Source organism: Gavia stellata, chromosome 14, assembly GCF_030936135.1.
Source record: "Gavia stellata isolate bGavSte3 chromosome 14, bGavSte3.hap2, whole genome shotgun sequence".
In the NCBI taxonomy this organism is placed as follows: domain Eukaryota; kingdom Metazoa; phylum Chordata; class Aves; order Gaviiformes; family Gaviidae; genus Gavia; species Gavia stellata.
Window position 1 is genome coordinate 21,246,070 of NC_082607.1, and position 24,702 is coordinate 21,270,771.

The window sequence follows — 24,702 nt, forward strand, 5'->3', positions numbered from 1 at the left end:
TTAATGAGAAACTGAGACTACAGAAAAGAAATTTAGCTCTCCGAACATTGTACTACTTTGCACTAATTTGTGCTTGGACAATGAAAAAACAGGCTGGGCTTTTTTTAGATTCTTTATTGTAACAGAATACTGCAGCATTACAAGTCATTAAATAAAGGTAGCTCAAAATAGTAAGCCAAATTCATTGACACCTAAATGCAAACTTTATTTTGTGTTTTCTACCTTGGGCTGCTTATACAAAACCTAAATAGACATGCCTGTCCTTTTAAGAGGATTTGGATTCATTCCTATACTGGGGAGAAATGTGCTTTTATGTAAAAATGTAATCATGTTTCTCATTATCAAGAAAAAAGGGGAAAATCTAATTTTGACAACTTTAACTAGGAAAAAAATGCCTGTGACTCAGTAATTTGACCTCTTTTACAAGAGACATTACAATACGATGTGCATCTGGAAAGAACACGCAGTACTGCACTAACGGATTGTTCAAAGGGGGAACAGTATGTGGCAAACGTACTTCAAGGTTTCATTCTAAAACCTGAACTTTATTGTCAGGTGTAGGTAGTGGCAATGAAGGTGGAAGAGGCAAAGCTGGAGCTAAACTATTCCAGGATTTCCAGATGTTGAGCAGAATCTGGACTCACCCTTGGTGTTTGCAGCTGGACTATATTAGCAAAGAAAATAAGGTAAATTAGATATATCAAAATACTCTCTATTGAGAACTTTCCAAATAAGCTTTGCCAAATGCTAGGTAAAGTTTCATCAAATTAATGGAAATCTTTCTTTTGCTGCTGATGTTGTCATATTTTTGTTTCTGGGTATGTTGTCATTCTTAAAACATTGTGCAAGGCCAACCCTTTGTACCATTTTTATCATTGTTTCAATGAAGAATAAGCAGATGGCTAAAGGTTTAATAAAAGCTTCTGGATGAGCATACTTAATAAAATCTCTGTTTTTTCTCTTTTGAGGGCTATTTTGATGAAGACAGTCTGGATGAGTTCATAGCTTCAGATTCCGATGAAACTTCAATGAGCTTAAGTTCTGATGATTATGCAAAGTAATTGAGCTTTTATTTGTTGTTGTTTGTTGGATTTATTTCCCTGATGGAACTTAAGTGATTTCTATAAATGTGAATTTCTATTTTTTATTTTATATGTCTGTTAGAATATGTTCTCTAGCAGTAGAAATTTTAAAAAATAATGGGGTGTCCAATGTTACCTTTCTAGGAAAAAAAAATCCAAGGGGAAAAAAGTGAAGAAAGAGTGTAGCTCAAGCGGAAGTGGCAGTGATAATGATGTTGAAGTCATTAAAGTCTGGAATTCAAGATCTCGTGGAGGTGGAGAAGGAAACGCAGAAGAACTTGTAAACAACCCTCCATCTGTTACAAAATCAGATGAAGGTGAGTATAATGTACAAGTAAATAAAACACAAGGCAGCTTCTTTTTGCAAAAGGCAATTCGAGAGGGCTGTTAGGAATTCTGCTTTGTTGCAAAATGGCAAATTCCTTAATTTCATGAACTGCTTCTATGCTTACAGCCTCTGCTACTTCTAATAATATACTCGTCCTGGAAAAACAAGGGGCATCAATTTAGAACTCAGGGGTCTTGTGGCAGGAAAGCTGCATAGTTAATGTTTTTAATTCCTAAGTGCAGAACGATACGAAGTTAATAGAGGAACTATGCTGCTTTTCATCTCTTTCTAAACATACTGGTGAAAGATTAATGGAAAGATTAAGAAATATGCATGTCATTCATTGTTGCACCTGGAATTTGAAATGGATGTTGAGCAAGCTGATATAAAGTAGCAGGAATACGAGACCATTTTAAAGATTGTTGTTCAAACTACTTATATCCGTACATTTAATTTTTTAATTTTCCTTTAATAATCTAGCTTTTGTCTTGTATCTGGTATCATAGAGCTAGTTTCCTGGTTGTATCATTTATTGTGTGTCTAATCACTTTCCCTAAAGAAATAATTGTTTGGGGACAGTTAAGGTGAGAATGGGTTTTTTTGGTCCCCATCCCAATGACAAGCATATTATAAACGTGTAAGGGAAAGAGTGTGTGTGTGTAAAATACATACGCATACAGATTAAATATATTAAAGTAATTATTTGCATTATAGGCAGGATGAGTTTTTGTCTCTGGGTCACTGAAATGTTTACCCCTCTCATGCAGCCTTGTTCAGTTTAATGTAGGTACAGAATTTCTAAACAAACATCTGATGCTGCACCAGACGAGGTTTGCGGGCAGACTTTCTATCTCATTGCAGCTGTTGGAGGCCCTTCTGCAAAGTTTAGGGGTGAAGATAGAAATAGATAAGCGCTGTGTATAGGATTTTCCCACAGCACATCTAGGTCTCTGATTTGGTTAACTTGTTCATTCTTTGTTCTGGTATTGGAAAATACATTCTTTAAAAGCTTGTATGAAGGAAGGCTCAACTGTGAGTTCTGTCAAGATAGATCTAGCTTGCACCTGAAATTTACTGGCGTGTCACGATTGGTTTTGCGGTGTATAGTCTGAAAATACAAATGTTTTGAATTGTTGATGAGAGAGAACACTTCTCTTACTATGTAAGTAAATATTTCATTAGATCAAAGTTTTTATGTGAAAAAAGTTAGTGTTATAAATCTAATTAATCAGTTTTTATCACTAATGCAAAGGAGATTAAATTGAAGATCGTAGAAATATCATAAAAGAAGTAATGTAAGTCAAGATAATTCATGGTTCTTGTCTGCCTTTCTGGTTCTGATTATAATGCTGAATATATGCTTTCTCCTGGCTCAATTCAGAGTAAACATAATGAATTCAGAATAAACGTAAGACGGTTAAAGGTCGGCACGGTCTGCATCTGACACTTCTGAGTGGGTGATACAGACCCCAACAGACTTGTTTTGCTAGGTGCATAGTTATTTTGCTGTATTTTTACAATGACAAACTGAATTTTGTAATTTGTTCTAGTACGTCTATATTTTTAAGCAGTTAAGTCCAATTAGCAAGATTAAGTTATAAGACAGTAACATGGTAAAAGTAGGATTGTTCCATGTATGTATTTTAGAGGTTTTATTAGTGTAACAGTGTGTTAGGAGACGAGCAGACAAGAAACTTCCTTAAAGAACTTTGCGGAAAGGCAGAATATGATGGTGGAATTTGTTTTTTTTTCCCTCTGTTGTGAATCAATATAAAAAGGCAGGGGAGGGATATTTTTTCCTATATGCTAATGTTGTCTTCTAAATTAGCTTAGGGAAAAAAATCCTAAATCTGAGCCTAACAGAAGTAGGAGGAGATGCTTTCCAGGTTTCATCTTAAACACCTGTATTATTGTACCATTTGGAAACTTTCTTCCAGAGAGTTCATCTTGATCAGTGAACTAGGTAACCCAAAAGACCACTCTCTTTTTCCAGCGATTTCAGATGTTTGTTTGAGATTCAAAATAATTTGCTTTATGGAAAGCTTCTTTTCGATGGCTGTAACATTTATGGATGAGTTTTCAAAGATGCATACTTGTTGGAAACAAAGCTCTTGATAAATACTCTTGGGGAAAAGATGGAGATGGTAGAACTACTTGTCCAAATATCCTGCAACACAAAAAGGGGATTTGTGACTCTTATTGATGACTTTTGCTATTGATAACTGCTAATCTGATAATTGCTGATAGTGCAAACACTATTTTTTTCTTCACCTATTTAACTCTTTTCATACCATTCAAGCCTAGTAATGAGGAAACAATTCTGTAGTTCAGACATTTCAAAGCACTTAAAGGGAGTCCATGCCTTTATCTTTTACATTTTTTTTTTTAATTTGTTTTTTACAGGCAAAGCTACATCCTCTTCCAATCCTGGTAGCCCAGCGCCAGATTGGTACAAAGATTTTGTCACTGATGCAGATGCTGAAGTGTTGGAACATTCTGGGAAAATGGTGCTTCTCTTTGAAATTCTTCGAATGGCAGAGGAGCTTGGAGACAAAGTGTAAGTCAGTTCTTGAAATATTTTTAATGACCTTATAAATACGTTAGTCTGACAGTGTTCTTCATTCAGTCTTCATAATGCTGTAGCTCGGTTTTCTGAAGCAAATGTGCCTGCTACATTCATTTTTGTCAGTGAGTTTTCCCATACGTGCACGTACTCCACCAGAGTCTGTGTCTAGAAAGGCTGTTTGTTTCAAAGGTAGTAGCAGAGTGAGGAGGGAAGAAAAATAAAGCAATACAATAATTAAAATAACCTCAGAGGCGAATTTTGTGTTCCCATGTTTCTGTTTTCAGCCTAGTGTTTAGCCAGTCCCTAATATCTCTGGATTTGATAGAAGATTTTCTGGAGCTGGCCAACAGGGAGAAAACCGACAAAGAGAAGCCTCCTATTTATAAAGGTGAGCGTCACCTTGAACAATTGCAAAACTAATAACTCTTTTACAAGTCTCTATTCAGTCCAAAGGGAATGCATTGGAAATAATTGTTTTCATTAGCAGTATTGTATGCTCTGTACTGTTCCTGAAGTTGGCAGGATTATTGGTCTCCTCTGCAGGTGGTCTCTGCTATCCCATTATGGACTTTTGCTTCTGATTTCATTCTCTATCATCCGTGCTTAATATAGCCTAAGCAGATTAAATGTTCATCATCTGAAAGGAGAGAAGGCATTTTGTTACATTCTGGACAAAAGTGATGTTATATCCCAATGCGTCGCAAATTCTGATCCTTCCTACTGGGGAGGAGAGATAATGAAAGAAAATTAAGACTACTTTAAAACAGTGTGTAGAACATGCAAAATGTGAGCTTAGGCTTTGTATGTACTGCAGTAGGTTGTTTTATGGATTTCATAAGGGAGCAAAGTACTGAATTAATTACTATCCTAGTGATGCTCAAATGGCGAGGAATTTCTCACTAGCCAGACGTGTCCTGTGCATGGGATGTTTCTTCTGTTTACTCTGTGAGAACCTCCCAGAGCTCCTGATGATGCAGTTCATCTTTATGTGAAGTTTCATTGCTAGTACGTGTTGATTGAAGAGTTCCTTTGAATCTGCCGTTCCTTTCAAATATCTTATTTCTAAGTGTAAACGTGTTGAACAGTTGCATAAGAGGAATGTGGCTTAGTGATACCAACACCATAGTTAGATGAAGACCTCCAGCATCTCTCTCTCACAGAGTTACTGTTTCTGGCTGTTGCTTCCTTAGCTTCTGAACATTTGTCGTCTTCTTCAGATGTTATGAACTGTCTGTACTTTACGGAGTTTGTGCCTTTGGTCTGAGATAATGTTTTAAGGGGTGGGTATTTTTTTCATATGTGGAGGTTCTTTTGGTAAGCCATTAGACTTTGTATCCTAGCAAGATTCACCATATAGAGACCTTCCTGACATAACTCAGCAGTCTCTTTCCCATAATTGATTCTATTGAGCAGTGCTGTCACCTAAAAATGCTATTTTCTTTATAATTGATGGCACAGTGAGGTTCATTTTGTGTACATAAACCTTGATGGCCAAAGAAAATGAAAGGTTACTTGTGAATTGAGGAGAGAAAACATTTTCTATCAGCTGTAATTATTTTTTTTTTTTCCTCCCTATCTGGCAAGAATGAGCCATAATTCACAGGGTAATTAAACTCAAAAAGATTTTTCTGAATTTCAGTTCCAAAATGATTAGACCTTGACTTTTGAAATCTCCTTTTGAGCATTTATTTATGAATGCTATTTGTATGGGAGAGACTTTTATACTAATTGTGTAACATGAAACCACACGGATCAATTAGAAAAGTACAATTAGTACTATAATGCCTAAAGATTAGATGTAGTTACTTTTTAAAATTAACTTTGGCTCCAAGTTAAGGCATATCTCTACAAATGTGTATATACAACTAGAAAAAGTGGAAAATAAGAGGAAGTACCCAAAAAAAGCTCAGATATTTTCAAATACTTCAATTAAAATTTAACCTTGGAACATACTTTGATTATAAATTTGTATCTTTAATTTGCAATCCTTATAAAACTGCTTTGAGGAGTTTCATTTAATATCAGTTGATTTTTTTGTAAAAAACAACAAAAACTTAAGAAGAAATGGATAGTGATAGATGCTGGATACTTTTTGCAAGGTAAAATGGTATTGACAACATTTATTCTATTTCTTAATTATTTTAGCAAAATCGGTTTAGGGTTTGTAGGAGCTTATTGCAGGCTTGCGGATGATCACTGTCATCACAAATGCAATTGCTATTATTTTCTGTCATGTTACATATTTTATATTTTGTTATGCAAGCTTCACTACATAATTTTCAAGTCCTGCCTGTGGCAAGCACCTATATCCTCCAAAAACGTTCTCGATCTTGAATAACCTATAGTCTTCTCCCATTGTTTTAAAATGTCAGAGAATAGTGTATTTTATGTTCCATGTTTCTTCTTTTACTGTTTAGAGAGTTGTGTATATCCAGTGTTATCAGTCTGGTTACTTATGCAACCAGCATTTTAATAATGTATTATGTTTATAGGTGAAGGAAAATGGTTCAGAAACATTGATTACTATCGCTTAGATGGTTCAACTACAGCTCAGTCAAGAAAGAAATGGGCTGAAGAATTTAATGATGAAACTAATGTGAGGTGAGATCTCTTCTGATATAGATGCTTAATTTCCCCCCTTCTCTTTCTTTTGTTCCCTATTTCTTTGTTACTTGTACTAGCTTAATGACCTCTTACAGCTAGGCAAATAAATACCACAGTGTTGTCAGGTGCAGAACCTGCACAAAAAAAGTGCAACAACAATAGGTTTCTGGTTTCCTGAGATTCCTTCCATTTGTACTGATCAATACTTGTTCCTTGCTGTTTTCATTCTTGTTTAGATTGTAAGCAATTTGGATCAGAGACATTCTTTTTATTACAATTACTTAAAAGGATATAAGGACCTAGGAAGGTCAGAGCCGCGTGGGGTCTGGCCAGGAGACAGCAGTCACTCAGCCAGTCAGACGCATATAGCTCTCTTAGCTGTCTCCGGAATTGTCTCCCAGCCATCCGCTGTTCATACAAAATGGGACTTCCAAGTCTGATTTGGATAGGTAGAAACTTGCACAAGTTTCAGGAAGTTAAGGAGCTTCACCTTCCTCGATTTGTTTAAAAAAAGTATGTAGTTATGTTGCAGTCATTTATAATGTACAGAAAAATTAAAAAACCAGGTTAAGTGGAACAAAGAAAATTAATGCAGTGTTAATACTCTTAAATAGTTTATTCTGTTAGCTATCTGTCAAGAGCTCATTTTAAGTTGAACCTGACTGAGGTGGTCAAAAAAAGCAGATACATCAAAGAGACCGTGTCATTCTAGCGTTATCCTGAAACAGCCAGGAAACAGTTTCAATAGCATGGGATACGCCTGTTTAAAATTATGGTTTAATTTGACATAACTAATTTTATTAGAGTTTGAAAATGGAAAACCAAAAATTTTTTCTTGCCCCACCAGTTTCTGTTAACAGCTGGTTTGCAAAAGGCCCTGATCTGTATTTCTGGGAGCGTATGTTTTGCTAAAAGTCTTGTCCTTGTAAAATCTGCATCTGCTTCATGCTTAATACAGTATTTTAATGAAGTTCTTGGGTTATTTCAGTGTGTGAACAACTCCATAGTAACACAGCAACAATACTTGTTTTCCAAAATACTAAAATTTTGCAACTTTTCTTTGTTTCAGAGGCCGGTTGTTTATTATATCCACTAAAGCAGGTTCCCTCGGAATTAATCTCGTGGCTGCTAATAGAGTAATCATCTTTGATGCCTCTTGGAACCCATCGTATGACATCCAGAGTATTTTCAGGGTTTACCGCTTTGGGCAGAACAAACCTGTGTTTGTGTACAGGTTTTTGGCTCAGGTAGGTTTCTGTCAGATATTTTTGTGATACTTTGGTCCTGCGATCGAATTGGTAAACTGTAACTGTTTAGACTGGAACTATTTGGACTTGTGTTGAAGTCTGTACTGGTCTACACTGCCGCAGTCATCTTCAAGCCCTAATCTGACAGCAGTATTTGGCCACTGAAAAAGCTCCTGAAGGAAAGACTGGTAAAATAAATAACAACTGAAATTATTTCCTGTTAATGCCACCTCGTCTGACACTTCGTGTAACACAAAATTCTGGAATTCTAGCAGTGATTCACACATCCAGACTCAGAATAGTGTTCTCAGCTTTTTTAATTTGCACACCTCTAAAAAGTCTTAATTGAATAGACTGCATAGAGGATGGTGGTTGTTAGGCAATAGGCTTGCTCAGCGTAGCTGTCTTCTGCAGACCCCTGGGCTCCGGGCCCCTGACAGTCCAACTGCAATGAAAACACAGGGAGCTAAAGAGCTTCTAATAAAAAGGCATCCAGTCATGATTTGAAAAGTTGTATCACACCCTACAGATATTAAAGAGGTGTAGTATTCTGATGGTCACTGATCTGTGCTTTTTTTAAGTATAATGCCATTATTTCTGTTCAGAAGTATCTTGCTTCATCTTCTAGTTCTTCAGGTGTTACAGAGTAGACTGAAGACCTTTTCCCAGTAATGGTACTTACCTCTTGATCAAGTCACTATTTACTTGCCAACTTAAATAGCTTACTTTTTGTAACTCGTTACTGTCAGACATGGGTTTTTTCTTCAGGCTTCAGTCTATTTTTGTAGTTTTCTATGTGCACTTTTGAACTGTTGATATCTTTTTTTAAATTACGATGTTCAGAACAGGCTGTGCTGTTCTCATACTTCTCATAGTCATCATCTTTTAAAAAAAAAAAAGAAGTCATTTTCCTTTTTTCATCAAGGATCTAATTTTTTCATACACAGCTGTGATGAATTAGACTTGACTGCTTCCCTTCCCCTCTTCTCTCCACCCCAGTGATACGGTATCTCTTTTCCTTTTACAGGCTGCTCAAAGCAGCAAAATAAGGTAGATGCTGTGGAAATGGCTATTTTTTTGTCATAATCCTACTTTGGGGAATTGAAGCAAAAACGGATCTTCTCAAAACACTACTCAAAACCTACTTTTCTTACTCTAGTCAATAGCTGGATGACATCCGTCACGCACGCAACCCATGCTACTTTGTGTTTGCTTCCAGGAGGTTTTTTTTTTCTTTTTTTCTTAGCAAACACAGTGTTTTCAGGTAACTTTGTAGATACGGGGTCAAATAAATGAGGAAAACAGAGCACTGTTATGTTGTTATTCTAGCTCTTCTGTATCTATTAATTTTTCCTATATGACAAGAAAGTCCAGTATTTGTATATGAAAGTGAGTGTCCTCATTTTTTAGGGAACAATGGAAGATAAGATCTATGATCGTCAGGTAACAAAGCAGTCGCTGTCTTTCCGGGTTGTCGATCAACAGCAAGTTGAACGTCATTTTACTATGAATGAACTTACAGAGCTGTACACTTTTGAGCCAGATTTGCTGGATGATCCTAATTCAGAAAAGAAAAAGAAGAGAGATACGCCAATGTTGCCAAAAGTAAGTCGATGCACGTCGCTAGGAATTATATGCTATAAAAGTAACTTACATCTGTTTAAGGACATGGGGTATTTGATCTTCGAAGGAGAAGAGTGCTGTGTTTTCACTTTAGAGCAGTATTTTTCACTTCGAAGGGAGGTGAATAGCAGGTAACACAATAAAATATGTAATTAATATAACAGATGGTATAATGAGCTAGATAATGAGTTTCTCTTCAATGTAATTGACAGTATAAGAAAAAAGACTTTCAGTTAAAAGGCAGAAATTTTAAATCAGAACCAACAAAAATACTTTTTCACACAATTTCAGTGAATAGAAGTTTTACTGCAGGAAACTGTGGAAGCCAAGATTCAAATGAACATCTAAGTGGGTGCTGGTGATACCTAGCGCTACCTCAATTTGTGATAACAAATCTGTGAGGTGATACTGTACTTCAAGGTCTGGTTTTTATCTATCTAGGTAAGACTTCGTAGGAGTCAAATTAATCCATGCTCTCCTTTGCCAGGCCTTTTTGGTTTTTAGTTCCTTGTTTAACTCTTCTTGTAGGGACCATTAATAGAGATACAGTAGAGATAGGGAAAAAATAGCACTTATTTACTGTTTAAGTGAGGAAAATTGGGACAAGCTAAGATTTTGTAATCTATTTTCAGTGTTGCCAGTACTAGCAGAGACTAGTGACATTTTTGTAGACAATCATTTACACAACTTAGTGAGAATGCTGATATTCTGTACTCTGAGATAATGCAGTTGTGATGTCAGACCTTTTTCCAGCTTGGTGCTAAGTGAACTTTTCAGATCACAGTGGTTTGTTTTCAGAGACCTGCCTAAATCTATTTGTAATGGACGTGGCATGTGTAGTTATGGTCCATTGTCACTGCTCTGTGTAGTAGTGGTTCACTATCCTGTGTGATATTTAAGGAACTGAAAAATGTACTAACTGAATTTAAAAATAAAAACTATAACTTTTACAGTCAGGCGGGAGCTAACTTCAGGGGAAAGGATAACTGGTTCAGTTATTTTATTCTTTTTTTCCAAGTCAGTTTGTATTTAAGGTTAGGCTAAGGTTTTGTACTTTGTCTAATATATATTCTTTTTGTACGTGGTCTGCTAAAGACTAATTAATCATTAAGCTGTTGTGCAGTTATCTTTGCTTCTTACCAGGTGAATAGCTAGTAAACAGTAACACAGAAATGTGTGGCCCAAAGTTAGTTAACTGGTTAAATTTCCAAGTTACTAATGCATTTAGGTCATCATGCAGTGTCTGGGTGTGGGGAGGGAGGTTTTCCAGTTTGTAAATCTATTAATTTCTAGGGAAAAACGCTATGTTTTCCATTCTAGGCTATCTATAGACCACTATAATATAATAAACTGCGGTCAGGCATCACATTGGCATTCTTAATAGTTAAGGCGTTCTCTGAAACAGCCTATTAGACCACCTACAGTGTCGGTGCAGCTGCCGGGGGGATTTAGGAAGTGTTAGCCCTATAAGTGTTAGTCACTGCTACACATGCATTTTAAAACCCTTGAAAACAACCTTTAATGACTGTATCTAAGCTCTTTTTATTACAGTGTTTCTCACTGTAAGCAGTAAATTGTAGATAACTGAAAATTTTATTCTACCTTTTTACTATGCTGTACATTTTTGTTTTGGCAAATTCATTTTTTTTTTACCTCCTAAAACATCTTCCTTTAGGCTGTAATGAATAGTACTTATTTTATCTTTTTTATGTTCTTTGTTACTTTATGCCATATACATTTATGCTTCCACAGACTCATAGCTAATGCATCACCATTTGCTGCTGCTTGTTATTTTTTATTAAGAAAATAAAAGTAGGTTGAAAACCTATGAAGCAACTGAGTATGTTTACTCAAAACATTGATCAGTCCAATGCAATAATTATGTTTTGAAAGTTACTTGTTTTCTTTTACAATAATAAATCAACGAATGGATGAAGTATAACATAAAAGAGAAAGTTTATAAACTCCAAACTCGCTTTGTCATTCAGTTTTAAATATTAAGTTCTATATTAATTCTCTTCCAGCCATCAGTATAAGGTTCATGTAAGTTGAATACAAGCTTTTCACCAATTCCCTAGCTGTAAATAGAGCAAATCTCTGTAGTGGAGTTCTCTTTGGTTATTTCAGGGTTTTAGCAAATGGTGTTGAATGGAATTTTGTCCCTTTAAAGATGTGCATCTTAGTACATACTGTGTGCAAATGTCTACGCCCTTTTTTTAGTTGTTGGTTGAAAAGGCTGTAAATCATGAGGTAGATTCATCTTATTTTAGCAATTTCTGTATTTATTTGTTGAAAGCAGGGCCTCAGGTGGCCAAGAAGGCCAACGGCATCCTGGCCTGTATCAGAAACAGGGAGGTGATGGTGCCTCTGTACTCGGCGCTGGTGAGGCCGCACCTCGAATGCTGTGTTCAGTTCTGGGCCCCTCACTACAAGAAGGACACTGAGGTGCTGGAGCGTGTCCAGAGAAGGATGACGGAGCTGGTGAGGGGTCTGGAGCACAGTCTGATGAGGAGCGGCTGAGGGAGCTGGGGTTGTTCAGTCTGGAGAAGAGGAGGCTGAGGGGAGACCTCATCGCTCTCTACAACTGCCTGAAAGGGGGTTGTGGGGAGGTGGGTGTTGGTCTCTTCTCCCATGTAACTAGCGATAGAATGAGAGGAAATGGCCTCAAGTTGCGCCAGGGGAGGTTCAGGCTGGATATTAGGAAAAAAGTCTTTACTGAGAGAGTGGTGAAGCACTGGCAGAGGCTGCCCAGGGAGGTGGTGGAGTCACCGTCACTGGAGGTGTTCAAGGACCGTGTGGACGTGGCATTGTGGGACATGGTTTAGTGGGCATGGTGGGGTTGGGGTGATGGTTGGACTTGGTGATCTTACAGGTCTTTTCCAACCGTAATGATTCTGTGATTCTGAAGCTAGCCACTAACCCCCAAATACTCTTTCCCTTTCTTCATCCCCCTGAATTAGTCTTGGTAGTGAGGACGAATCGTGCCGGATGCTGAGTTCCCTCAGCTCCTGCGGAAGTTGGGAGTTGAGAGCCGCCGGTGTGCGGTGTCGTAGGAAGTACGTAACACCCAACGCACGTTTTTATCTGGTTGGCAGATGGCATGCGTGGTAGCCGGTGTTTTCATGTGTCGCTGGTATAATTGTGGTGAAAACCTCTTCAAAATGTTAGGGGTGGGGAAAGCGTTTCCTAGGGGTGTTCATAAAAATCAGTAGCTGTCATCATGTAAAGTATTGCTTTGATTTTGCGCTTTGGGCCCGGAGTCTGCGGGTTGGAGTGAAGTCTGTCCTCTAAGGCCGTGGAACGTGCCTGAGTGGCGGGTTGTGGTGGTCGAGTCCTGGGTGGTTCAGCCAAGGAGAAAAGCCGAGCCAGCAGTTACATTTAGGGTGACTTCTCTGCTGATTTGGCATTGCCCTGCCTTGCCTGGATGAGCAGCGCTCCGTGCCAGGGTAGCGAACTGTCACAAAGGAATTTGTGTTGGAGAACTGTGTTTCATTGGGTACTTACATTTACTATTTTGATGATCCCACTTTTTAAAATTATTTTTGGCTGCATTTGTCTTTCCTCTGAAGCTCAGCTGATCAGGATATTTTATTTTCATTTTATCCGCAATTAGGTTCTTGCTTTGCACACAAAACTGAGCTAGTCCAGTAGTTTCAGTGACTCCTTCCTTGATTCCTGTGATCTGTTTAACTGAATTGTGGCTCATGCCTTATTTATAATATCGTAAATTTAACTTTCATGTTTTATTTCCTGTTCTGTCTTTTTTTCATCTATCCTATTCTCTAAAATCCTACGTAAATAATCAAACCCAAGTATCAGCTGTAGGAAATATTGCAGTGGATGTTATTTTCTAAATTGTGCAAGGTTATTCATTCAGAAAGTTAACTATTCCTTATTTCAGTGTAATTTTAGCAGAGATGCATGATTTAGCTTTATAATTATAAAACTTCTTAACAGTTAAAGGAATTGAACAACACGCTCATAGCATTTTTCTAAAAAGTTGATTAAAAAGACTATCGATAACGCTAATGAAAACATTTTATTGTAACATCCATCAATTACACAGCATTCAGAGATAAAAATTTTCTTTAAGATCATGTTGCATGATATTCTGATGCTTTGTTCACGGTAAGTTCAGCACACCCAACCTGATCTCTGCAGTCCTTAGCTGGAAACAAAGGCCGCTAAAACTTTACCGGTATTACTCTTCCATCATTGAGCTGTCTACCCCTTGCTTACAAAGACTGAGCTGTTCCTTTATAATTACCAGCAAAGCAAAATAGGCATTTAGGCTAAAAGAAGGGTTTAGTTCTGCCTTTTACAGGTTTGTGTCTAATTGTCTGTCTTTGTCTTCAAGCCTCTTTTACATCTTCAAAGCATAGTCTGTTGAACAATCTTATCACTGTGTAATTTTACTGTTGTGCAGACAGTAAGGTAAGGGATTACCTTTCTAATCCTTAGCACTGGTGTGAAATGCACAGTAAAAACACGTAAATAGACTAAAAGTGTGAAGTGGAGATACAGCCAGGCTCTGAAAGAACAGATTCCTCCAAAGATGGGTACAAAGATATTGGAAAATACGCGTTTTAGAATTGACCCCTTCCAAGCATGCTTTTTAGAGGGAATTCTGAGTAGGAATTAGGTGAAATGCCTTCCATCTTTTCTCCAACTGTCTAAGCATGAATGTTGAAAAACCTGGAGGGATAATAGGTTTTCTGCTGGATGTCTGCTAAGTCAGAGAACTTCTTGACTTCAGTGACACCCCACAGTAGGAAGATGCTTTAGGTATGCAGCCAGGAATCGTGTATGTTGAGGAGGAGGGATTCAGAGCTGCGCGTTAGGGTTCTTCTTCTAACTCGTAGTTTTAACACGCTTTTCAGCTGCTTTGATGTAAGAAAAGAAAAATGTGTTTTAGTTCTTTTGCTTTTAATGGGTTAGGAGAATTCATTCTGAAAGTCAGGTTTAAAAGTCAGAAGTAAAGCCGTTGCATGAGTGTAGAAACAAATACTACTTGATTTTTAAAATATAACCTTGAGAATTTTGGTTTTGCAATAACCCAAGTTTCAGTCAAACACCGGTTTTCTTAGAAAGTGTTGTTAAGGGGGGGGAGATGTTGAATGTTGCTATTTTATATGAAAGTCACATGGCAAATGTGCAATATGTAGTTTTCCTGGAAGCTTATCAAAGTTCCATGTCAAGTTTTTAATTTTAGCAGCAGTTTTCTGCCCTTTGCAGTCTGAACAAGACCTTCAGGTTGCCGAGGAGTGCTGCGGAGCCAGCGCGTGGAGTTCTCAGGGGAAGATGCCTGTTGCACTGCAATCGTAACTTCGCAGTGCCGTTTCTCTGCCCTTAGCCCTCTGAAACAGCTTCTGCCTCTTGAACAATGTAAATACTTGGGTTTAACAGAATATTTTTATTTTGAATGTTGTTCACATGCGTTATTAAATTAGTCTTAACTTCCACTGCTTGATTTCATTCATCCGCTATCTCTGCAGAGTTGAAAAGGACTACGTCAGAAATCCTTTCAGTCCCAAAAAGGTGTCACAGGTGTCTTAAGCCTGAATAATCACTCAGTCAAATTTGCTGTATTTTAAGTATAGAAATAATTACTGTAAGTAGGCCATGAGCTTTTTGCAAATGTAGTGACTTATTATCTAACACAGACTAAAGGCATAAGCAGGTTTTGTTATTTTTTCTGTAGAGCAGCAATTCAAAAGGAGAAGATGGTGTAAAGTGAGAAAATTCTATTTAAAGTATTACGATTGTATTTGGGGTGTTACATTTTACTTTGCCCTGAATTTAACAGTGCATATGGAGTCTTTTTTTTTTTTTAAAAATCAATGTAATTTATGACTGGGCTATTGTTTTGGGGTTTTTTTTAAAGTAGGTTCTCACAGACTCTTAACACTCGGCTCCCGAAGGATTGTATACTGGCGTAGACTGGCTGCTGTGTAGCTAACGGGAAGAAGTTTTTTCACCACGAATACTGATAGCCAGACTCGGTGATAAGTGCGATACTTGTGGCTTACCTTGGCCAGTGCGATACATACTTCAGAGCAGGATATATGACGTAGAAGCTGGACAAAGACAAAATGGGGGGGCAGTGTGTGTTCCTCGGAGCTGGCATTATTGCACCCTCTGTTTCTTGCTTATTCTTCCCCAGATTCAGTGGATTAGAGTTCGGTGGATTACAGTCACAGTCACATTTTTATGTGAAATGAAAACTTGGCTCGGTTGAGGTCCTGTAATGCAGATTGGAAAAGCAGATTAAAATAATAGTTCAGATTCAGTTGGATATAGTATATCATTATTTTATACTACCGCAGGACATAGCCAGGGCATGTGTTTTACTGTAGTTCCATACTAGGGGACAATTTTGTGAATTTTGGAAGGCTGTTGATCTCAGAATCAGAAGAATTTGCTGCTTACTTAAATGTATTTTTATTTTTAACCTTGGTATTAAATGTTCAATTGGTTGAGAGAAACTTGTTTATGAATTGCAACATAACCTTGCATTCCTTCATGGAAGATTTCCTTTCTAATGCATTTATCTCTTCATAGCATTTAATTTCCATCAGGATTTTAAAAAGAAAAACCTTTTTTTAAAATTCAAAACCTTTTTTCAGTATCTCTTCATTTTGTCATTCGTCGCCAGGATTTCCTCTGAAAGCTTATAAACCAATTGATAATCATTGTTCTAGCAACAAGCTAAACAAATGAAAAGGAATACTTATTCTGATGATTTTTTTGTGTGTAAGGTGAATTTATTCTTTTTTTCATTGTAAAATTAAACAAACTAAATGGCAGTACCTTCCATATCCCAGTTTTCAAGCTCCATCATTAAAGTGAATGCAAAATAAAGTTTAGACAAAGAAAAGCAAACACGCAGTTGGATGTAATTTAAACCACATTTTGAGGACTGTGTTGGCTAAGTGAGTGTGGATTATATTCCAGTATTGTTTTCAATAATAGTGTTACCATGGAAATTAATGCATATGCATGTCCAGGAACCCTCCACACACTGATGTACAGCTATGGTATGCTGAGAGCGCTTTAATGGTGTTAGCTTACTTTTGTAATATCTTCTCGACTTCTTCACCCGCTTCCTCTAGATGCTTTCGTCATAGCCCATTATCGCATCCCTTTTCTCTCTCTGCCTTCTCTCCCGCCACCCCCAAAATACCTTTATTTGTTCCTTGAGCCCATCAGTCATGTGGATACTACATTGAATTATTTTGTTGAGGAGCTGGCGATGAAAGCACTGATACAAATTTAGGGAGACCAGATAGCAGAAGGATGAAACAAGGACTAGCTTATATAATCGGTTAACATAATCGAGTTTTAAACACACACAGAAACAATCAACTTTCTGTAGCTGTTGTGACAAAACCACTGGACTTCCACATGCAGTTCCGAGTGTTGTTGCAAAAATCTGTTTGCTTGCGGGTACAAGCCATTCTTTCCAGCCATTGTTTTATCTAGATTGTAAAATGTCAGGGTGGGACGCTTTATATCCTTGTTTGTATAAATGCCTAGCAGAGTAAGGGGATGATGTGGAGCGGGTCTGTAGGTATTCATGTAATTCTACTGCAAAGAGTATATTCACTATAATTCATTTCAAGAATGGTCCAAAAGTTTAATGAGATGATGTTTTTGTATTATGAATCTTAGACTGAATGCTGAGGTTTGGAGCTTTCTTAATTCGGCAAGCTCATCAGTGATACAGGTGCAATTAAAAAACCCCATGTTCAATAATTATCTCCAAAAGGGGACTCCTGCAGTGCAGCATCAGCAGTTTTTAGTAGCCTTATAAGAGCGTGTTTTTCTTCATCCTTTGCAGCATTACCTTTATTTTAACATAAAGACACATCATTTTGGAAAAACTGTGGAGACTGGAATGTTGACTCAGTGAGAATGAGAACTGCATTACTACCTACCTTGAAATACCAGCGTTTCACATTCGTTTTCTCTGCCTGTTTTTATATCACTTTTTAATTGCCATAATGATCTATCATCATGTGGCATCTGTAGTCCAGACAACGGCAGTAGCAACTTAGTATTTTCATTAGCAGCCAACTTGTTTTTACTTTATCTAGGAGATAGTCAACGTCCTGGTAACTCTGCATTTCAAAAAACACTGATAGGATTTATGTATAATTTTTTGTGTTAGAAATCTTAGACTGAATGGGGAGGTATATTGGAGCTTTCTTTTATATATATATATACACACACATATATAAAAATACAAATACATGTGTATAAAATGTTAGCATGTCTGTGAACAAAACCTTCACAATAGTTTGCCATTATACAGGACATTGTAAATATTTCTGTTAACCTTAAAAGCAATTAAGCATTAGGGGTATTGTGGAATATGGAGGTCTAAATTGCAACCTGCTGATCAAATCCAGTTCATAGCAGTGATTTGACCTTCCTTACTCCAGATGGGTGGGGGCTGTTTATCCTGACGCGTATCTTAACAGTTTTAAGAAAGCAGCCTTTTCTGTTGAACACTGATGGACAGTTGATGGACCAAAGTACTTCTTAGTGTTTTAAATCCAGTAGAAGTACTCTTTTTATATATATCTCTCTATATATATCTTTATATATAGATGCAGATTATTGATAGGTCCTCTCAGGTATCCAGCCTAAGCAAAGGAAAAATCATTGAGCACATTCCATTCTTTTGAGGTTCTTAAACTGCATTTATTGTTGTGGAATCTGAGTGCATTCCTGTGGTTCATGAAGTGATTGGACTGTCATCTCTGTAACAGATTGTTAATCCATTACCCTCCCTCTGAGGAAAATTGTACTTTAAATTATTTTTTAATTTTGTTTTGCTGTGAAGTGCTCTGAGCTGCTGTTTGTGAAATTGGGTAAGTTAGGCACGCACAACGAGTAAATAGAGTAGAGCTGCCGGGTGACTTTGCATTTTATCATCTCTTCTTTTGAACAGGATACAATTCTGGCAGAATTGCTTCAAATCAATAAAGAGTATATAGTTGGATACCACGAGCATGATTCACTCCTGGACCATAAGGAGGAAGAGGAGCTCACTGAAGAAGAAAGGAAGGCAGCATGGGCAGAATATGAAGCAGAAAAGAAGGTAAAGCTATCTCATCAGGTTTACACGTATGAAAATAACCTTTCCGGATTTAAGTACCGCTTACCTTTTCGGTTTGTTTTGGGGAAATTAATTTTCTTACAGGCCAGGAAATGGATATGTGAAGCACATTTTGACATACTGAAAAATGGAGATAAAATTTCTTGTTTGCTCTTTCAGTGCTGGTTTTTTGTGTGTATTTTCTTTGTTACTTTCATTTAAAAGTTACTTTTTCCTTTTACACACATTTTTTTTGTATTTCTTAATAAAACTCAACTGGTGTCCTGTGTAATACCTCTCTTTTACCCTTTGAGGGAAATTTCTAGTTCCATTGAAGGTATACAATTGATTTCAGATTTTTTTTGCCACAATCCCACAAATATATAAACATCTGCCAGAAAGGAGTGAAAAGCTTGCTTTTTTTTTTCCTATTATTTCCTCTGCCTTGTTTATTTGATATTTAAGCAGGTGGTAGAATGAAGAAAATTGTAAATTGGCTACAGGTATGGGATTTTTTTACTGTAAAAGGAATATGATAACTTGGTGAAACTGGAGTCTAATAGCAGAAAATTCCTGGAAAGGCAAAGTTTGGTGTTCAGATCTGATCAGTAATCTGAAAGTACAGAAAGTGAATGTATAAATCATCACTGACCATCTTGAGTGAACAAATTACAAATGAAATGGAGTATTGGGAGCAGGTTTTGTGAGGGAGAAGAAATACGAAGATATAATACAGTAAGCACGGAAATTGCCCTGTGAGAAATCCATATGGGAGATGAGCTTTATATTCCTGCTAATGAATTACGCATCTCACTTCTTCAAAATTTGATTACAGTCAGGTCAAACTCAACATGAAGTAGCAGGTTCGCAATATAAAAAATGCATCTTAAACAACTTAAGATATACTAATAAGCCTTGGTCATTTTTTTTCTTAGCATACCAAATAATTACAATGAAGCTCAAGTCCCGTATTACTCAAGACTAGAACTTAGGTTCCTCTGTGATTAAAATGTCCTTCTGAATTGAGGTTTGGAAGGGATCTTCAGGTTACTGAGACAGGTTCGCCTTCACGGGCAGCGTACAGTGCTTGTAGCCTTCTCCAAGGGCTGATTTTTCTGTGTATGGTATTTCAGGTGTTATTATAGCAGACCGTGAATTATCAGCGTTATTCAAATATAAGTGCCTTTTGTGTTTTTAAGGGCTTGACTATGCGTTTCAACATGCCAACTGGGACCAATATGCTTCCCACAAATTTCAACTCTCAAACACCATATATTCCTTTCAATTTGGGTGCTCTGTCAGCAATGAGTAATCAACAGCTGGAGGTAAGTAGCAATCCAAGTAGTGTGGCTGTGTTGCTGTAAGCATGCGTTTTTCTGTTGCAAATAATGGATAATGTCATTCTTAAATACGAGAAAATGAGAAAATGAATAATGAGAAAATACGATAATATGAGAAAAAAGTAATTGAAGTCCAGGTACACAATGCAAAGATGAAGAAAACTTACGAAAGATTGGCAAAAAATGTGCTCTCTGTATCTGTGCTTTATAATTAATTTTCTGGTGTTTTCTCAGGACCTTATTAATCAAGGAAGAGAGAAAGTTGTGGAAGCAACCAACAGTGTAACTGCAGCAAGAATTCAGCCCCTTGAAGACATCATTTCAACCATAGTGAGTGAAATGGATAACCGTAGGTTTAGATCAGGAGATGTGAAAACGTTAAACGTTACCAGGCAAAGAAATTACTATTGTATATGATAATTCGGCTGATTAATTGCATTATTAGTGAATATAATTTCCAGTTTGTATTGACCTTTATCCCTGCAGCTTGCAGTAACCCTTAATGGTATCTAGGTGACATAGAGCCTTAAAGACTCGCAGTTTGGATGCATAATTACTTGCCATGCTCTGAAAATGATTTTCCACAAATAAGAATAATATGCATACACAAATAAGATGCATTTCCCGTATCTCGTCTTTATCTATCTATCTTGGGCTGCCGCATTTCTCGCTTGCTCCCAATAATATAGAGGTGTATTACCTTAATTAGCGGTTAGAACTAACAACTCATGGTTCCAATTCTGCTGAAGTATAATTTTGCGTGTAGTGGAAGTTGGGCTATGTTTTAACTCTTGATGCAACTCTGAACATAATGCAAGACCTCAGTTACCATTACGCTTTGTTAAAATGACTGGTGCCAGGAAGGTTTCGCTTTTTTTTCCTTTTCAGTGGAAAGAAAATGTAACACTCACAGAGAGCCAAGTACAAGCCCTGGCACTAAGCAGACAGGCAAGCCAGGAACTTGATGTCAAGCGCCGAGAAGCCATCTATAACGATGTCCTTACTAAACAACAGATGGTAAAATATCTAACATTTATTTGATCAGCTGTCCATGTTTGAACTGGGATGTTGAGTATGGACTTTGTGTGTGTGTGTGTGTGTGTGTGTTCATAAAATAGAAGTATATGTTTGGGTACATAAATATGTACTTAGAGAATGTGCATTTCAATGGGTCAAGTATTTGCTGGCATTGTGTCACAGCGTATGTGACGTAACATCAGGAGATGGTGGCTTCTGCAGTGTGTTGGATTGCATTGCTCAGCCTCATCGAAGGAGACTCCATGAGAAGTTCATTTAAAAAAAAATACTCGCCAGATTTTTCTGTTGGAAGTACTTTGCTTGGAGGTCACGAGGCTTAAAGAGAAATCTGATTCCTGGAGCTCAGAAGGCAGCTTATGAAACACACATCTTAGAAAGTATTGGTAATGGGTTTTTAGCTTAGAATTATTTTGCAAAATCTGAAAGTTGTCCAGATTATGTCAATGGGAAGAGTTTTCTCCTAGGCAAACAAACATTTAGTGACAGTTTGCATGCAGGACTTCCAAAGGGGAGATAAATGGTACCTGACAAATAATGTTGTAACTTATACCCAGGAATAATTTCACAGTATAGTACACCTAAATGCTGCATGCAATATACAATAGGCAAGTCATTAAGAGAACTTAGCCCTAAATGGTGTTACTAAATGGTCTCTACAGTAATCAGCTTGTGAATACCATCGCGTTAGTGATGGTGATAACAATGGTGCTTTTTTCCTTCAGCCACGCTATCCCTAACAAATTGATTTTGACTCTGAACTTGATACTTGCAGCATTGAGACGGGTCACGCAGTTGTAACAGCTCTGCTTTCCCTTCACAGTTAATCAGTTGTGTTCAGAGGATACTTATGAACAGAAGACTACAGCAGCAGTACAATCAGCAGCAACAGCAGCAGATGTCTTACCAGCAAGCAGCAATGAGTCATCTCATGATGCCAAAGCCTCCGAATTTAATAATGAATCCTTCCAACTACCAACAGATAGATATGAGAGGAATGTATCAGTCAGTGTCTGGTGGTATGCAGCCACCACCATTACAACGAGCACCACCCCCAATGAGAGGCAAAAATCCAGGGCCTTCCCAAGGGAAATCAATGTGATTTTGCACTAAAAGCCTAAAGGATTGTTAAAATCAGAGAAAGAACTTTTATTTTTTTAGGAATCAATGGCTTAACAGAACTCAACTGTAAAAAAAAAAAATAAAAAATAAGAAATAGTTTGGTTGGTCCCCTTAAATGCCATGTTCCATATTAGTGTTTCAGCTTTGTTTAAATAGGACATAATGTTTTCCCTGTTGTCAGTGATGTTGCCTAGAATCTTCTTACATATGTTAAGTACAGGAGATAACAAGTTGTTTTCAGTGAAAACAAGTCCTCCCGTAACAGTAGCATCTCCACAGGTTTCCTGTCTAAACTCCTACGCTTGCTTTTAGTAGCTGCGAAGCCGTCATCAGATCTGAGAAGCTTAGGAAGGACTGCAGGTCTGTATGTTTCAGTATACCATATGTGAATCGTAAACAGCTGAGTTCTTGATTAGAGTTGATTCCTCAAATTATGGAATACTTTTCTGCTTACCCATTTCTTTATATTAGTGGGAATATTATAACAGAAATAGTCTAGTTTCCTTTTGACTGAGGTCTGGACTCATACTATATCATCTATGCTGAATGAAACAGGAACTGAAAATACTCTTTGAAACAGAATTGAGTGCAATATTCTTAAATACTACTGCGCTGAAACTTCTGAGTCATGCAGTTATATAGAAACTGTGTATACAGCCTTAAATAGTGACTTGGGGAAGGTGATTGTCCTTCCCTAGTCTTCTGCCATTTTTTATTTTCAGTTTTATGTGGTGGAAAAACAAATGGCGGTCTTAAGAGTTGGAGATGTTTTTCCTTCACGCGCTAATTTACTCTGTGTGGAGTCCAATACAAAGCACATTTCTGTTAACTCCTTAATGCTGGTGCTACTGTCTTTTCCCATTGCCGGCAATGGGAGACGGGCCAAGAAAATTAAATTCCTGGTATTTTGGGGGTTAAAATAGTGATGGTGGCCAGGGTCAAACCCTGTTAGAGAAACAACTTTAAAAAGGCAGAACCATTGCTGATTTAAAATCGATACAAAGAAAGTGCTGTAGCAACTTCCAGAGCTGCCAGAACAGTGAAAGAACTTTTCCTCTATTAGATAAGAGTTTTGGTTATGCACTCCTCCCCGTTCCCTGTCGTCTGTGTGAAAACATGATTTAGTACACAAAGAGCTTGATTTTTTGTTTTGTTTTGGGTTTTTTTGTTTTTCTTTTTCATGTAGACCAGAGATAAATTTCTGGTTTATTATATATCATTAGCACTCTCTTTACCCACAGTTGTTGTGCTTGTGAAGATCTAATTAAATACAAATAGGGGTTTCTTTGAATATAGTTTGGTTGATTCTTCCCCCCCAAAAAAAAGTTTATAATCTGGGGGTAAAAGTAAGTGACAGGAACATTTGGGGCAATGGTGTATCGACTACAGAGAACTCTGGAGAAATGAGCGGATGGAGACGTTTGCTCCGTATATTGCTGGACTCTTCTGACTTGCTGACGTGAACTAAAATTGTTTTGGTTTCTGGAAAGCTTCTTGCAGGAGTTTGAGTTCTTGCCCTGAATGGACAAGTGGGTTTTGCATCTAAGTATGCAAATCTTACGCGAGATTTCATTTTGCGATTGAAACTTGGTTTGTGATCTGAACAGAGTTTGGTTGACCTGTTGCAAAACCAGCTAACAAGTTGCTGTCTTGGACTCTTTTATTACAAGATACCACAAAAGAACCTCAGTATGTTCTAGTGCTTTGCCAGCTCTACAGTTAAATGTAATTGGGGGGGAGGGGAGCAAAAAGAGACGCATTCACACTAGAAGAAACAAAATGTGAGAGTTTGAGACAAACATTTGGAGGCAAATGTACTCTGGGCAACTCTCACCGATACTCCTACGTGTCGTGAATAAGAGAAATACTTTCTACCAAACCTGGGAATGTTCAATGGAGTTTTACAGTAACTCAAAGACTTAAATGTGGAAGTTTTAGGCAACATTTAAAGGCACATTTTTTTTCATTCTGGACAAAACTATGGATAACAGAAGACTAATGCATAAGAAGAAATCCAAGACAAGCATTGAAATAAAACTTGGACCACTTTGCATATACGTTTCTCACTTGACATTTTAGCTGCATAACAATGTGCTTTGAGTATAACATCAAGCTTTAACAAATATTTAAGGACAGAACATACATCAGTAAGATAATAAAAGGCTCATTTTTATATTTGTTTTAGATGTTTTAACTAGATGAAATGGCTTAAGATGACGATTAAAAATGTTGCTTGTAATACAGTTTTGCCTGCTAAATTCTCCACATTTTGTAACCTGTTTATTCCTTTGGATGTAAAGCGTTTTTGCTTAGTATCGTGATATTGTATATGTTTTGTCCCAGTTGTATAGTAATGTTTCAGTCCATCAACCAGCTTTGGCTGCTGAAATCATACAGCTGTGAAGACTTGCCTTTGTTTCTATTAGATGGCTTTTCAGTTCTGTATTAAATATCTTAAGTACTATAGAAAAGGTGTCACCTCTTCCTATAAGGCTGTTTTGTAATATATATAAGGACTGGAAATGTGTTTTTAAAGAGAAGAAGCATTCAAGTATGACGATATACTATCTGTGTTTTCACCATTCAAAGTGCTGTTTAGTAGTTGAAACTTAAACTATTTAATATCTCATTTAATAAAGTGACCAAAATACA

General features: G+C 37.2%; 1 protein-coding gene across 1 annotated transcript in view; it reads left to right on the forward strand.

Moving 5' to 3' along the window:
- The window catches only part of ATRX (ATRX chromatin remodeler), a 73,123-nt gene extending 48,421 nt beyond the window's left edge, over window positions 1-24,702 (forward strand). The window contains exons 21-33 of the mRNA XM_059824602.1: window positions 556-686; window positions 969-1,057; window positions 1,227-1,399; window positions 3,814-3,967; window positions 4,261-4,364; window positions 6,469-6,577; window positions 7,650-7,827; window positions 9,238-9,432; window positions 18,407-18,556; window positions 19,753-19,878; window positions 20,128-20,223; window positions 20,782-20,910; window positions 21,752-24,702. Of these exons, the coding sequence (XP_059680585.1) occupies window positions 556-686; window positions 969-1,057; window positions 1,227-1,399; window positions 3,814-3,967; window positions 4,261-4,364; window positions 6,469-6,577; window positions 7,650-7,827; window positions 9,238-9,432; window positions 18,407-18,556; window positions 19,753-19,878; window positions 20,128-20,223; window positions 20,782-20,910; window positions 21,752-22,030 (1,913 nt within the window). The 3' untranslated portion in view covers window positions 22,031-24,702. The remainder of the gene's footprint in view (window positions 1-555; window positions 687-968; window positions 1,058-1,226; window positions 1,400-3,813; window positions 3,968-4,260; window positions 4,365-6,468; window positions 6,578-7,649; window positions 7,828-9,237; window positions 9,433-18,406; window positions 18,557-19,752; window positions 19,879-20,127; window positions 20,224-20,781; window positions 20,911-21,751) is intronic.